General features: G+C 40.2%; 1 protein-coding gene across 2 annotated transcripts in view; it reads left to right on the top strand.

The window, feature by feature from the left end:
• Positions 1–16771, top strand: part of LOC311253436 (gamma-aminobutyric acid receptor subunit gamma-3-like) — a 92037-nt gene that overhangs the window by 42533 nt on the left and 32733 nt on the right. For both annotated transcript variants that reach the window (XM_084347406.1, XM_084347407.1), the window contains 3 exons: positions 8303–8397; positions 8829–8960; positions 11110–11192. In XM_084347406.1, coding sequence (XP_084203532.1) covers positions 8303–8397; positions 8829–8960; positions 11110–11192 — 310 coding nt within the window. The remainder of the gene's footprint in view (positions 1–8302; positions 8398–8828; positions 8961–11109; positions 11193–16771) is intronic.

Below are 16771 nucleotides of genomic sequence, written 5' to 3'. Positions count from 1 at the left end.
TTCACATGTTTAAATTCAGACGTGGACTACTTCACATTCCTGTCTTCATCTATCTGTATAAGTTGGGACTTCGTAATTGTTTCAAAGCTGAGAGCTCAGGACGTTGATTTTATCCATACAGTTGGAATGGAAATTGGAAATATAAAGAGAATTATATAAATGTTATTAAAGAGTCAGATTATTATTATGTTAGTGCAAAGGCTTGTCAGCCTCTTTCGCGCTGGTTTTAGCACAAGGGGATTGTGTTTAAATACTGATCTGGTTCAAGAAGAATCTCTTCAGCAACTTAAAATAGCTTCTTATACGTATGTATGAGAGATGACTGAGATAAGTTTAATTACACTGACACTGGAAGGCACAGCAAGATGCCCAGTGCTCTCTATCTATCTGCATGTTAAACTTGTGCTGCTGCAGCCTGTATGTTAACCTGATGGTGTTCAAATCAGATTTGGCATGTGTCGCTTAATTTAGAGCCTGTGGAGCAGCTCAAGGGCCGAGATAATGTGTTGGCAGATAGCGTTTCTGCAAACCACTGATACATTCACATTTGTACGTGTCATAGGCAACGTACTATATTAAGATTGAGACAATTTCCATCCCTGTTTGTGTTGACAAAAATCTGACATTTTTAACTGGAAGTGGGGATGTCTTTAGCCATTTGTTGTCACATGATTAACGTGAAATGGTCTCAGTTTGGTTAGGTTTAGGCAAAGATCATGGCTTGAGTTAAATTCGGACACAACTTAAGTTAAGCTACTGTATGTTAAGCTGGATGTGTTTGAGCCATCCATCCACCCCAACCTCCTCCATATGCAGCCTTTGTTGCTCTTCTTACTGCGTCACCTGACTTCCTCCCATGTTCCCCTCATAATTAAATTGACCACCAGAGGACGCTGTCTTACAAGAAGCTGAAATATGGGTTGTAAAAAGTAGAGAGCAGTTTAGCATTTATGTAGTCAGTTGGTGGAACGATGTATAGCTTCCTGTCACAGACCAGCAATCCTAACCTAACCCAACAGTGTTAGGGTGTTTTCCAGAAAAAAAAGAAATAAATAAAGGTCACTTAATGATTTGCAGAATCACCCAGTGTCGAGTATGGAAGTTTTTGTCTGCTGATACACTTTTGGACTAGGTGTATGCTTGAGGATCCCTCCCAATAAAACCCAAGAGGAGTGAGCCACGAAAGCAATAAAACCCTCCAGGGCTGAACAGAACAGAACAGATGAAGATGCACAATATGCAACAAGGCAAGAGACGTCATCGGCGTATATGGGAATATGCAAGAGGAACAGGTGGAGCTGGGTGCTGGAGGTAGATATCAATCATCAGCGCCAGGATAGAGCATGTGGCAGGTGGAACAAAGCACAAACAGCAGCTGCAGTGTTATATAAGCATGACACCGCCTTACTGTCTCCATTAAATCTGATTGGTGACTTGACTGAATATGATTTTTGAGAGTCAGCCGATATTGATTAGCTGACAAGGCACTAACGACAAGATTTTGTTTGCGCTTCCCTCGACAGCACATTCTTCTTTCCTCGTGAACCTTTGGATAGCGGTTACGGCCACTCATCACTTTCCTCGCTTTCCCCTTATTAGATTCCAGATACTGTTTCCTCTCTGATCTAATTCCTCTTCTTTTGCCTTCTCCTCCTCCGCTTGTTTTTCCCTCCGAATCAATGTATACAGAAATTTAGTGTTTGAAGTGAAACTCGGCATCTAAATGAATTATGAGCGGAATGCTTTTGATGGACTTTTCCTAAAGCCGAGAAAAAAAGATCACCTGTTCAAAGACACTGAAAGAAAACTTGAGGTATCAAAACATGTTTAAGGGCATGCTGCTTGTTTGAGATAAACTAAAAACGGTGTGCCTCAAAGTAAAGGACTTCTACTACCTCTGCTACTGCTTCTGATAGTAGTATTATCACCATGTTAGATGTATTATTCAAGGGTGTATAGGTTCGGTTTAGATACTGCATTTCATAAAAATCACATCACTAACCCTTTTCTTTTCTTTTGATTTACGAACTACTAAGACTTCACTGTTTAATGTAAAGATATAATACGTTTCACTGCATTAAAGTGTCTTACATGATCCAACATCTGTCTTGTAATGATTAAACCCAGAGAAATCCAAATTTTTTTCAAGGTATCTGTGCATTTCATTCAGTCTCCTGTCGCTTTAACATCTGAGAGCGAGTCAGAGAGCAAGGAAGGAATAACTCGAATAATACAATGCATTAACATTTCTGCCTGAGTCACATCAGATACATTTTCCACAGCAGTGATGGTTGTTTAACAGTGAAGATAACAGCTCCCATGATCCCACGCTACTTACAGTATATATACATTACTATTATACCAATTAATCAATAAAAGATGTATAAATAATAGTTATAGCTGTCGAAGTTGCACTTCTGCTGAGCTCATGTTATATTTCATTAAGGCTGCATAAGTTACAGCAGTGCAGCCAATGATAAGTACAGTCTGAGCATTAAGGGATCAATAATTGAGGTATTTGAGGCTTTTTTTTTTAACTCTCCATCAGAACAGTTTGTCCGTACCCAAATCATTGATCATTTAAATATTGAACAGAGCTGAGGGTCTGAAAATGATGCCAAAGCGGAAGCAAAATCCTTTTAGGCAAGTCTTGCTGCTCTGCAGGCATCTTGGCAACATCCCTGGGCAGTTTCCCAGCTTGGCTGTCATAAAGCAGATAAAGCATTGCCTTTTGGGGGGAAGAGGCGGGCAAGGGCGATTCACCTGGTTTCAAAAAGAGGTCTGATTCTATGTAGGCATATGAGAAAATGACCTTACTTCTCACTTGATTATTACCTTGGTAAAAAATCTCATAATTATTTTATGGTCTCAATCTCTATTATCAGGTCTTCTTCAGTACAGCATGATGTTCATTTTGTAAATTATGGTTACCACGATGGCAACATCCATAATGCCGAACTTGAAGCCGCAAAACCCAAATATACGTCAATGCTACACCTACTAGTCGGCCTTTTCCTTCTTTCGCTACTCCTGCAGCACTTTTGGCAGATAAATGGACAGTACTGCTGTCTCTACTATGCTGAGTACTGCTTCATCGGTACAGACATGAGTAAATCATTTGTCTTGGAGTGAGACAAAGAAACACACAGGTGTCGATTGTACCCCGAGCCAGATGCTCAGTGAAGCACAGCTGACAGTTTGCGTTGTTTTTCATTTGATATTACTTCCTTTCTCCCAAACAGACTTCAAGTAAACAGGCATCTATGCAAATCATTTCATTTTCTCTTTCAAAGGTCTTTCATTTGATTCTTTGGGACGAACAAGACAAAAGCCTGTTTATGAAATTAGCTCCACGCACACACGCACACACACAAAAGCAATCTTTGAAAATGCCAGTCATATCCGTAGGTAGCGCACAGTTTTGTTTATTACACATGCGACAGAAGTTCATCGCCACCCCAAAGCGGTGGCTGAATGGTCGTGTTTACCGTTACTTCGGCCCGTCACACACAAAGTGCATCACTGTGAGGCTGCCTCCGGGACGGAGCAACAGCGATGCATTCTGGGTGAATGTGTTTATTTGGGCACAGGGGGTAGCGGCGGCTTGGATGTGACGGTTCTGAGAAAATAACTGCATATTTAAATATCGTTCATGATGATTAAGTACTACAAGAAGCAGCACAGAAATGGACACATGACTCAGAGAAATCAAACACTCCCCATGTTTATCTTTTTCCTTCCTCTTCAGGGATTGAAAATGTAGTCCAGCGACCAATTTCCCAAGGTCTGGAAGATATAAATATTTCACTTATAAATATTTATACCAACTATGCAGCATCAGTTTTGCCTGAAGAAATGCATTAGTCAGTGATCCTTGCTTAAGTTTGAGATTCCCTTCACTGCAAAACATAATATAATAGTGTATTTTTGAGCTTGCTGTATTCTATTTGATCAGCAGTGAAGTAGAGTCTAGTCTTTTAGGAGTGAGTTGTAATGGTGAAATATCCAGGACAGGCTGAACTGACATTTTTGGTTAGTTGACTAAGAAAACCAGCAAACAGAAGAGAGCGTGCCACCCCCCACTACAAGAAAAAGTGCTACTGTCTGCAGAATGTATTTAAAGTATCCAGAGTAAAAGTACTCAGGACAAAAACGTCGACGGAGTGACCAAAAACAGCTGTCAAGAGATTGCTGACTTTTGAAGTAACAGATAGCCGGAGAATTTAAAATGGAGGAACCTGTCACAGCTTGTTCGCTGTGTTAAGAGGTATTATTAGACTGATGGTACCGAGAACATCTTTTTTATAAACTGTGTTAACTTATTGTCCCATTAGCATTCCAGCTAACAAGTTTGCTAACTTACAGTCACAGTATCTTACTCGCATATAGCAACTAGTTAGTACTGAGAATTGTCTTCTGTCTTCAATCAAACTGTTAAATGAAATGATGTGCAACAAAATGTCGGGTGTGAGTAAACTGCACCATAGAGAGAAAACAGAAAGAGGCTCTAGGAGCTTTTATGACTGTGTCTAGCGTGTCAGTTGTTGACTGGGGTGCCCACAGTTTTTCCCTTTGAAGGCCAAAACTGAAACTTAATGGCGGGCCATAGGCCAACACAAATTATACCGTATTGTTCAGAAGCAAAATGCCACTAGGATCCCAATTCCCCTGAACTAATGACTATGTAAAATAATGAATAGTTGGGGATCATAAATATTTAAAGAGCATTTTTACACCACAAAAAAACTGAACTTACAACGGGCCAACTTTGACCTAAAAGGGAAATGAAAAAAGCATTTCTTTAAATATCATAGTTAATCAAGGACCTAATTGGAACTACTTTATACTTAATATAATACTTAATATACTTAAGTATTATACTTATACTTAATAAGCAAAGTAACAGGAAACGCGCCTCAAATATATGTGGAGGAAGAAAACGACTCTGAAGTGTAGAATGCAAACATGACTGTCGTACAACACTTGAGTATATAGTTACATTCACACTCTGACATACATGCGTGCCTTATTAAAATATCCTCTTCAGGTAATAGACTGCAGATTCAGCTGTAAACAAGGGGTGACTCATGTTCATCATTGATAGTTCTGCAGGAAACTTCTTCACTCAGGCAAGAGCAGCATTTCTGACTCAGCGAGTGTAAAGATTTCAAGATGTGGTCTTAACACAGAGTTATAAAGACACTACTGTATATCTGCCCTCTTGGGAGACATGTTTTGGTGCATGGATGTGGAAAATGTGGCTGAGCGACGTCTGTAATTGGTCCTCCTCCATGCAAAAATGATGAGGCTGGATAAGGAGAACTCTATTTGTTCTGACGCCGTTCAAGTCAGGCTAATTAATTTCAGTCGGACGTGCTTCACTGTCAACATCCTTCAGCTTTAATAATGGATTTCATATTATCAGATTCTGATTGGTATTTGCTTTTCCAAACACAGCACGGCCACATTTGTTGATTTTCACCAACCAGTAAATTTGCTGATATCCGGCGTGCTGAAGAAAAATGACATCTTACATTTAATATGGCAAAATATATTGTAAGTGCACCACCGCATTTACCACGATAATGAATCAGATTCACAACACACACAAGACATGATACATTTTTGATCATGTGAGGGTTGCCTTGCACTTCCTGTACCTTATCCCCTGCTGTGAGAAACTTAGTCAGGGACAGGAGGGAAATAGTTTATCACATTGTGAATATTTTAAGACCTAAAATAAAATATTTATACCCTAAATAATGAACTTGCAACTCCCAGTCTCTGACTTTCTGTGCTGGATTTTTCCCAGCTGAGAATATACAATACAAGTCGTCTGTGATTATCTCACCTACAGGTCTTCATTGTTTTTTGTCAGTGGCCGTGAGTAATGGACTCCCTCCTTAACACCCTCGTTTTCTGACTTTGAAATGGATCCCCAGGGGAATAATGCGAGCCTCCGTAGTTAATTTCAGTCAGATATCTCCCGACACTCGGCTTCATTGTTTTGCATAATTTCCATGAATAATGGACCTGCTTCAGTGCCTTGTCTTGTAGGTGTAGTCCCCAAAAGGGCCCAGTGGAAGCAGAAAATCCCATTTGGGCATTGTCGTGAGAGTTCATCTGCGGCAGGCGCAACGTGTAACACTTTGCGGTCTGAATTATGGGCCGCGTCACTGTCCGCGTGTGTCTCCCTATCATTATTCTCCAAAGGTCAGACGGTAACAATGGGGATTCTGGTGACAGATGTATTAGGAAGGTCACGTCTCGCCCGTCTGTTTACAGAAAAGGTCAGAAAAGTCAGGAAGTGAGTAAAACTGTGTATGGAGTTGTGAATTTGTGCATGTGTGTACCTCACTTACCCTTCTTTAAACATGTATACACTGTGATGCATCTTCTGCTGGGTCACCTTACAAACTTTATCTCAAAACAAATATGAGAAAAGTTGAAACTCTGTCCTCTGGAGAAAATTCTCCTGTAGTTGCACAAACCTACATCAGCTTTTCTGCAAACAGAATCCGAGACCGTCTCACAGAAAAGTCTCTGGAATATTTTCTTTCCCTACATTTCATATCAACAAAGGAGTTGTGAATATCTTCCAAAGACATCTCACAGTCTGACCTTATCATTGAAGCATCAGTGGGCATTCATTAGATTCTAAAGAGGACTTCCAACAGAGGCTCTGACCTTCTGCCAGCCACGTTGGAGGTCCTCAGCTTCTAAGAAAAGTGAAGGTGGGAATACCTTGTCATGTTTCTCTACTGTATGACTCAAGGGTATTAGAATGTATCTTTACTTTCAAATAATATATAATGTAGAGAGAAAATGTCCAGCATTGATATTTGGTGTGTAGGTGATGACCTTATCAGTCTCCACTCCCTGTCCTCTCTTCGGTGTGGGGAGTGACAGTCAGTAGTGAATCGAGGCTTGGATTTGTCATTTATCATCTTCACTCCTCACTCTGTCACTCCCCTCAAGGAAGTGAGGACAGGGGGTGGGAAGTTACAATGACAACTACACCTCACAGGGGAACATAGACTCGGAGCCCATTGGTGGATGCTGGGGTGGATGTGGGGCTTATAAAATCTGCAGCATCTCTTTATTAAAACATCCCCCACTGCATTAATACCTACAGTATCTCAAGAGAAAGAAAAACACGTACACCCAGAGCTACGCATAATACAGCTTGACTTTTGAGTCATGGCCAAACTAACCCAACCAACAAAGGTGACCAAAAAAGTTTTCATAAATCTTCAGTAGGCATTATTAGGGCACGGCTACAGTCAAGTTTTTTAGGTTCAACCACACCCACAGTACTGACATGTTGATCGCAAAAGTCTCATCTTTGTGATGCACCAACAGCAGTGTGCTATTTGGAGTGTTCTCTAAGATCTGGGTGATTGAAGACAGCTGTGTAGCTGGCTGTCAGCACAACCCACACCTATGCAATTCAAGAGAAATGCTACTAATTAAAGGCTCAAAGATAGTAAAGATCAATGAGTGACAGTCTTTTTCAGCTATATTTTGCCTGGTTATATTTAGCCATTATTTGGAAGTTCTCCAGAGGAACGTGCAGGCTCTAGTCATCATGGTCGATTTAACATTTGGGCCACAACTTCTCTGAGATGGGTGGTTAATAACTTGCTACTCAACTGCCGTGTAACTAGGAAAACCTCCAGGCAAACAAAGCTCCCTCTCCACAGCATTTGAGAAGTGTTTTTCTTTTCAGCTATTGCTCTATTCACCATCTCCCATGGCCGGCGAATGAGGAAAATGTACTCAGCTTTGACACTGTAGTGAATTAAAGTGTATTCAAATATACTTTTTCAAGGATTCAATGTCTGTACAATGAAAATGAGGAAATAATGATAATATTTCATCGTCTAAGTAGAGAAATACTAAGACTTATCTTACCTTTTAAAGAAGGAAATTATGATTCAACTTTCTTTTATCAGAAATGCTAAAACCTCCCACAATTAGAAGGTGGGTCATTGCTGAGGTGACATAAAAAAAAAAAAAGCGCTGAAGTACACACATTTGGAGATGGTGTATGTTAATTTCCATATCAAACGCACAATGCGTATTTTAGTGTTTCCAGTGAGCGTTGCGCTGCTTCAGTGTTTTCTTTGATGTGGACACGTTTGTGTTCAAACAAACACATTATCAGCTCCTCCAGAAGGACCAGACAGAGGCTGCTCAGCTCACAAACACACTCCATCCAGCATATCTCTTTCTGTCTGTCTGCCGCTTTAAAAAAACAGGGTGTCAGATCAGTATATTGACTCTACTTTTCTCTCTCCAGGAGTACCAGATCGATATTATCTTCGCCCAGACCTGGGTGGACACCCGTCTGCGGTATAACAGCAGCAGCAGCATGCCGACTCTAACCCTCAACAGGTATACTGGATTTACTGAGGATGTACTGCAATTATACAGACCGCAGTAGCGTTGATACCCATACATTGATAATTACAGAATGTTATATTTAACCATGTTTTTTTTAATGAACTGTAACGCCAACATCCTGCTGCGAGTCGTTCCTTCTTTCCTGGGTAGCTACTATTGTGCTTCAGTATTTTCATACTGTGAATATCTCATTTGAGAACAATATTCTCCTCTCTCTCGGGAAGAGGCCTGTAATTAATGGAACAAATTGATTGATGTGCTTTGTTTTCCCCGTGTCGCCCGGCAGTTTTATTATCCTCTTATTGGGAAGTGGATCTGCCTCTTGCATTTGAGAGAAATCTGAAGGAATTCAACAGCAGTCATTTCTCACATGCTGCCTACTTCCCTCTCTCTGTGTGTGTCTTTGTCTCTCATTCAATCAGCAATATGGTCGGTTTGATCTGGCTGCCCGACACCATCTTTAGGAATTCCAAGAATGCCGACTCTCACTGGATAACGACGCCCAATCAGCTGCTCCGGATCAGGAACAATGGGACAGTACTTTACACACTGAGGTAAAAGCCTGCAGAACACGTGAAAACACACAGACCAGTGTGATAGAAGAAACAATACTGTGTAGAGCTCCAACAATGAAGCACACACGCTGAATCGATGGCAGGTAGCTCCATGGCAAGCTGTAAAAGTGGCGTTCACTACCACACAAAATATACTCACAAAGTGTCAAGAAAGGAAATATTTGTTGGCATATGATGATCATACAGGGGATTTCTTCCATCATAAAACATGTGTAAAACCTTAAATGCGACAGCATGCATGCACGTGTAGCCGAGTGGAGTGCTTAAGATGCGTACCAGCTAATGCAGCTTCCCTTGTTTGATCCAGCTGAGGCCCTTACATACATTTCAATAACTGTGTGTTGTGCTGGTTTATTGTAGCTTCTACTTCAGTACAATTGATTTTTTTATTTTTTTTCCCCTGCATATTGTTCAGTATAAAATTTTGATATCTTAACCTCTGACACACAGGAATAGAAACCTCTTCTTCAACATGTCAAGGTTTTTTTTTTTTCTTATTTTGCTCTGCTCCGACAAACACAGAGTTTGTGTGTGTGTGTGTCCTTACGTCACTATAACCCTCACTGCGTCCGTATCTATAAAAACAAAAAACACTCAGGATTTGAGTGGACAGGTTCTTTTTAAATTTGAGTGGCATCTGAGTTTATGAACCCTCAAGCTCTGACATGAGCCCGTTCTGTGTCGAGGATCCAATTTCACCTGCGTATCCAGGATTTCGAGCGAGACCTCGGTCAAACAGCAAATACAACCATGAGTGTTTGTTTTCAACCCCTTTGGAGGGGCTGGCGCGCAGCTCGCTGCAGCATCAGGATGGTTCAGACCCTGCCATGAGGAGTCCAATCGATGCCAGAGTGAAAGAATAAGAATTCATTGTGTTTCTGATAAGCAGGTGCTTTGCTTTTCACCTGAGATGTTTTCAGAAACATATTCAAACATACTGTTTAGGTGCAATGTAGAAAATTCTCTGCTTTCTCTGGTCATATAATACAGATTTCAAAAATATCCGTGCCTTTTTACTACAAAAACAGCCCAGTTGTATGCAGGTACCGTCTTTCCAGCGCTGGAATAATCCTTCAGTGATTCCTCGTGTTGTGTGCATATATTCAGAGGGAAGCAAAGTGGCTCGGCTTCTAGAAATTCCTCTTCACAACCACAAACTTCCCACAAAATGTTTGGCGTTTAATAGCTAATTTCACTTCTGCTAATGCGTGTCTGTGTGATGAATTTGAAAATTATTGTTTCATTAAAAGGATATTAAGTCTTAAAGAGGCGTATGTTTGGGGGCGCATTTGCATCGACTGATACGTCTCTCGCGCTCACATCTCCACACGCTCTCCCCTCACCTCGCGCTCGACACCCTTGACCAAATTTGGATTTCCTGTCTCTCGACAAGGACGGCTGCGAGCGTGTATGCAAATTGGGAGAGCGCATCGTCTGCACTTGTTCACCTACGAGCGAGACGAGAGAGGCAGCCCTCTTCCTGCTTTGAATGAGGCTCCTCTTTTGTGCTCGAAGTCAGTCAATTAATGAGAAACTGTGGCGAGGACAAAGACACAACAACACAGCACAAGCGAAAGAAAAGGCCCATTTTCATGATGGTGTCATTTTTGCAGCCATTATCGTACCCGCTGAAAATTAATTTCAGGATGATATATTGAAACAACGCGCAGAGAATATTAACTGAGTCGGATTCAGTTTTCCATTCTCCATGTTGAACTAATCCCCAGTGTCTTTGTGATCAGCGCAGCTTCCCAAACATCTGGTGTATTGACTTGTCCAGTGATCAGAGCTAAGTGCTCCTGTTTTTAGAAGCTTACATGCCTCTGGGGCCTGACCTATAAGTTCATGCCGTGTTCACAAAAAAACATGTCCGACACCGCTGATTAAACAATTCTGTCATTTTGAGGGATTTCACACGTCAACCGAGCAACCGAGTGTGATCCTGCACCATCTGGTCCGAAGCCAGCGCTTCATATACTGTGGTGCAAAAAGTGAATGATGTGATATAAGCAGTGATGAATACTGTGCACTCACACTATGAGATTGATGGAGCGAGAAATGAAGGATCTGAAGCGTTTTTAGTGCCTTGAACGTCTTTGTCTTAGTGTGTCTGTCTCTCCCTCTGCAGGATGACCATCAACGCAGAATGCCAGCTGCAGCTCCATAATTTCCCAATGGACGAACACTCCTGTCCTCTCGTCTTCTCCAGCTGTGAGTATTGGCACACATATACACACATGCACGCAAATGCGCACAAACAGACAGATATTTACATGCATAGCAGTGCCTTAAAAGTCCTTTCCAGGCAGAGGTGAATGCAACAAAACAAATCCAACAACACAATGATCACTTTTGACAGAGATAAAGAGAGAAAAGATGTTTTTTGGTTTTGCACCAAGAGGTGGTCTGAGCAGGTGGAAATGAAAGCACAATGTTCTGCCAAACGACTACCAAAACCAAATCGTGCGACCTGATGAACAAAAAATCACCTCAACTGAAGCTCAGCCCTCAGTCCTAAAATGTTTTTTATATCCTAGGAGACATTTGAAAGGCTGTTAGGATGCCCGTGATTGTGGCGTTTCACTATCTGCGGGAATAATTGGAATCAGGGGATTGAACTGCCTATAAAAGTAGGATATGTGCTAAGATGCTGCAAACTAAGACTGTTGCGAATTATTGTCAGGAGCGCAAACTTGGTTACTGGGTAATTTTTTTTTAAAACTGCAGTCCCTTTACAGGTGTAATGGCAGCTATAATAGACACAAAAAATACATTTTACCATATGTACTTTTTGTAAAGATTTATAAAAGCTGTTTGTGCCTGATTGTGTTTTATACTGTAAATCACAACTATTGTGGAAACAAGCTTCATTTCCACTTCCACTCCACAATTATCCATAACTGGATGAAGAAAAACCCTTTAACATCTGTTTGTATATCTATACTTTCTTTAACTTTAGCAGTTAAGGAAACGAGTTTCCCTCACAATGAAGCTCGTCCTTTACAATAAAACACTTCAACTATAACCAACAGTAAGAATAATAGAAGGTCAAAGAAGAAAAATAACTGATGGGCTGAGGTTTTCCAACAGTATCGGAACAATATGCGCGAGCGTTACACACAGCTGTGGCTATTTATATCGGCCGCACATGAACCTGTAAACCATCGCACATTGTCACAGCACATTCTTCCTTCATAAACAGCATTTCATGTGTGGGAAAAGGCATACGCGTGTACACGTCTGGCTGCGGATGTTGGCGCTTTAAACATGCAGTGTGTAATATCTAATAAACAAAACAAAAGATTTACGTAGCGTGGGATCATGGGAGTTGCTGTCCTCAGTTTTAAACAACCAGTTTTATTCACGTTAGTCACATTCGCCAACTTACTCCCTCACTCTGACTATTGGAAGCTTAAGTCACAGGTGCCCAAATGAAATGAATGAAACCTTTAATTGAATAAATGCCGTATTTCTCTGGGTTTGTTCGAGTCGTTTGTAGACATTTTAATGCAGAAATGTTACATATTATATCTTGACATAGTAGTTTTAAGAGAAGCCTTTTTTGAAACTGCAATCATGTATTCATCTCAGGAAAAAGATCAGTGATTGAAGATGAAGATTGAATCAGTGGGAGATTTTTCTTTTTAAACACCTTTTGAATAGATTATTTCTGCAAACATAGGACTATTAGTTGCTTCCTTAATCATATTACACTGGACTGAGCTGCTATGAGCCATTAACAGAGAGGGTAAGTAGGCAGGAGGGACCTGCAGGAAACAGAAAGCCGAATCATTTAAAAATTACACACTGCTGGCTCCTTGTGCTGAGGTGCTCCAATAAAGTAACTTGTAACGTGTCGTTTAATTAGTGTTTCGCTCTCTTTCTCCCCCTCCATAGTCAATAGTCCCTTACCCTCCATGTGTCCGATAAAACAGTGCTGCAGATTTACACCTGCATTTCGCAGACATTTAATTTAGGACACATTTGAGTCTGCTGTAATCAGCTGCAGCATGTGTATACATCCCCTTTCCCTCTTCACATAGCTGTAACACTTGTCTTCCATTTTCTGGAGCTAAACGTTGCTGTGGTTCTTTAGTAAATAAGGAAAAACACATTTTGGCTGCTTAGCCAGGAGCTTAGGGCTTTAATAAATAAATATTATGTATCCGCTGTTTTAAGTCGACAGTCTTGAAGAGATTTTAGAGTGTTACTGTTGCTTTTTAGAGCAATGTGTATGCTCGCATGAAAAGATTTTGAATCTAATTCAAACACGGACAAGGATTTACATTCAAACAAGGACTGAGCCTGACTTGAAATAGAAGCTGAAGTTGAAACATTGTTTAATTTATAATTCTCTTAAATGATACATTTAATCAGATCTTACGTTAAACTGCAAATAATAGATGCGTTGGTTTTTATCAGAGTCTAAATCTAACAGAATTTCTTTTCACAACATCTCCTATGTTAGATGGAGGAGAGCGGTCAGATTATAGCTCTGCCTCCCAGTGGCTCATCAGATTCAGATGAGGAATCAAAAGGGGAAGATGGAGAGGATGAACTTAATGCATCGGGCCACAGTGGGGACCGCAGCACCAGTAGAGCCACTCCTGACTCTAATGATGAGGCTTAGCTGAGAGTGTTTCCATGATTCATGGCCACACAGGCTGTTTAGTTCTAATGGTTTTTAGGTGAGCGAGTGAGAAAATGTATTTTTATAGCACCTTTCTGGATTAGACGTCACCAAGTGCTTCACAATGAGGGCATGAAATAGAGACATAAAAGAGAAATAATGAATAAAATAGAGATGAGAATGAATAATAAGTAAAACTAAAGAAAGGCCAAAGTGTCCACAGACTTTAAAAACAGAGATGGGGCTGCAGTGGCTCTTTAATGTCGGAAGGTGCCGGGAGTGGTGTCACAGGAGACCTCTTTGAAGACCTGGATAAAAGCTGAAAGCTCAGCAGCAGGATTTTGGACCATTTGGTCCAGAAGCTTTATGCAAATACACATGAAGAAGTCGTAACAAGAGTCAAATAAAAGTGTAAATAATAATCAGCCATCTCAGCTGGAGACACAACAGCCGCCTACATTTAATCAAAACTTCTCACGCTGGTCCAGAGTCAGGGCCTCGGACTGAGTGAGGCTTTAACAGAGGAAGAGAAGGAGCCCAGGATGTTTTTAAATGAAGTAACACCTTATAATAAGCATCATTAATAAATGGTAAATGTATAGTTAATTAAACTTCAGTTAATAGTTCAGTTAATAGTTAATAGTAAGCTGGGCAAGTAATATAGAACTCATTCTACCTTTTTTTCCCCACAAACTGGCAACTACCAAGACTGTAGATCACTGACGAAACGCAGGTAAAACAAGATACCAACTGTTACACAGAGATAAACAAAACAACCATTTTGGACCTGACCTGATCTGAAATTAGCAATTCACAATCATTAGGTTTTAAAGGGAAAGAGATTCAGCACCTTTCTACAAGCTCTGTAGATCAGTTTTTTTTAAATTACATCAAAAATGAAACAAATTTGGCCTTTTATAAATGGTTTATAATGAATTTGATAGTTTGTTAGCAGTGAGATATTAATTAAAGTTTAATGAACAATAGGTTTACTATTTATTAATTGTTGTCATTGTAAAGTGTCCAGCTTTTAGCATTAGTAGTCATATGTGTGTGTGTAACTGTTCCACTGTCTCAGCGATTGTTTACAAGTCGGTTTGAGACAGTCCCATGTTTCAAAAATGCTTTAAGTATGTTCAGAAACACAGCTTGGTTTCTCTTACTTGTTCAAATCAATAGTACGCCTGAAAGAATCAAACTGTATACACTCATTTTTTTTTTAAAGAAAGAAAATAACAAAATAAGTACGCTGCAACAGAATTGTTATGTTAAATATTAAATACTGTAATAATATTTTAGTATCAGTTCTCAGGAAAGAATGCAGAAATAATTGCATGAATCAGTTTTTATACATTCGTTCGTTCCCCCTGCTAATTAAAGAGTCTGTTTCGTCACTGCCCTTCTGTTTGTCAGCCTTTAAATGGTGATTGACCCTTGTGATCGACAGAAAAATCAACACAGCAGATTTCAAACACTTTCCTTTAAAACTGTCCATACAAAACGGAAAATTCTTCATGCTTGAGTTTTTGTTTCTCTTCTGCATTTATCTGTCCATCTCTCCCTCACTGAGGAGGATGAGGTGCAAAAATACAGCAGACTACACGCTGTAGAGTGCCAGAAACGGGTTGTGATAACTGAATTGAGAAAAAGGTGTGAAATGTGTCGCAAATCGGGTGAAATACGAGCGATTTGTAGCCACTGGAAATTAATGTAAAACAGGAGTCTATCGAGATAATCAGGAGGATTGTCAGGTCTGACTAAAGCACTCGTGTTAGAAAATAACAATGAAAAATTGGAAGAAAATGATGTGATGGCTGCAGTAACACTCCCAATGGGCTTCATGCTGGCATGAGTCCTCAAAGTGTTTATTATTCCATTAACCAGTTCTTTATGAAGTTACCGGCCACCTAAAAGGCACCAAATCACATTTGATTTAGTATGAAAGGTCATTATGTGCCACAGGCCATTATTAAACCTCGTCTCAGCATCGAGTCCAGATAATCAATTGACTATTTTCGAGCACATGTACAATTTGTTCGTAGTGCGATGAGACTGGATGTCATAGTAGTGCACATAGTGAAAAAGCTATTGACTGCAAATGGGTTTCCATTATGTCTCAGCTCTCAGTGAAAGGATTTGCAGTAATAACCCTTTTTTCTCTCTGTTCATGACCATGTGAATGGACATTTTCCTGTAGCTGCAACAGATTAGCAGCTCAGGTCTTCACAAACACAGAATTAAAGCCTTAAAGTTTCATGTATGTCAGGACATGTATTAATAAAAATCGCTGCATAATTTCACGTTGTTTGTTTTAGATTCAGCTTCTCAGCAAAAGTAATGGTATTATTCATTGCTAATGAATACAAATGCAAGCAGCAAATGTCTGTTTTTTGCCAAATGAGACTGTCTGTGGAATACATTTAAAGTGCATCTGCTAAATCCCCCATTTAAAACTCGAATAACTGCTTTATTCAGGATTTTCTGGTCAGAGCAACATCCCTGGACAATTAAGGAACAATATTTGGAGATGTTACTGAGAGCGAGTTGAAAATTGGACGAGTTAAAGAGGTTTAATTAGCACTCTGAGCAGAACAGAGGCCTCTTGATAGAAATAACAATACCTTCATGACATCTGGGCTGTGTCTGTTTTTAACCGGAGTGTTTTATGTTATGAACATGTCTTATTTTTGGAGACGGCAGAAGACATCCAATTCTGACTTTTGGGAAAACGTAAAGCTGCTCCTCAGATCTCCGTACGACTCTCCTGAGCTAATCATCCATTTAGAAGTTCTAAAGAAACCTTTACCATCGATCTTCATATCACAGCAAACCAAAGAATCTTGTTAAATAACTGAGGGAAGTGTTTCTCTCAGGGTCATATCTCTTTTTTGCCAGCCGTCATTGTACATCAGGATATCTGATAATGAAGTCACATTTTGCCCTCGCTGTTCTTCAACGAAATCCTCTCTCGTGTGCTGCAACATCCCCTGCTATCAACCTCTCTCACCACTCAAGGCGCTGGGCCGTTAATGCATTACGGTACCGTAGAAGCCTAATGAACAACACTTTTAAAATGTTCTGTCTCTTCATCATGAATCCAATTAGAAGCTTCGCGGTTATGGCTGCGATCAATGTAATTCGTTGGGATAGAACCGTATAA

Source organism: Pagrus pagrus (assembly GCF_965226575.1).
Source record: "Pagrus pagrus genome assembly, chromosome: 24".
NCBI lineage: Eukaryota > Metazoa > Chordata > Actinopteri > Spariformes > Sparidae > Pagrus > Pagrus pagrus.
This window is presented reverse-complemented; position numbering and strand designations above follow the sequence as displayed.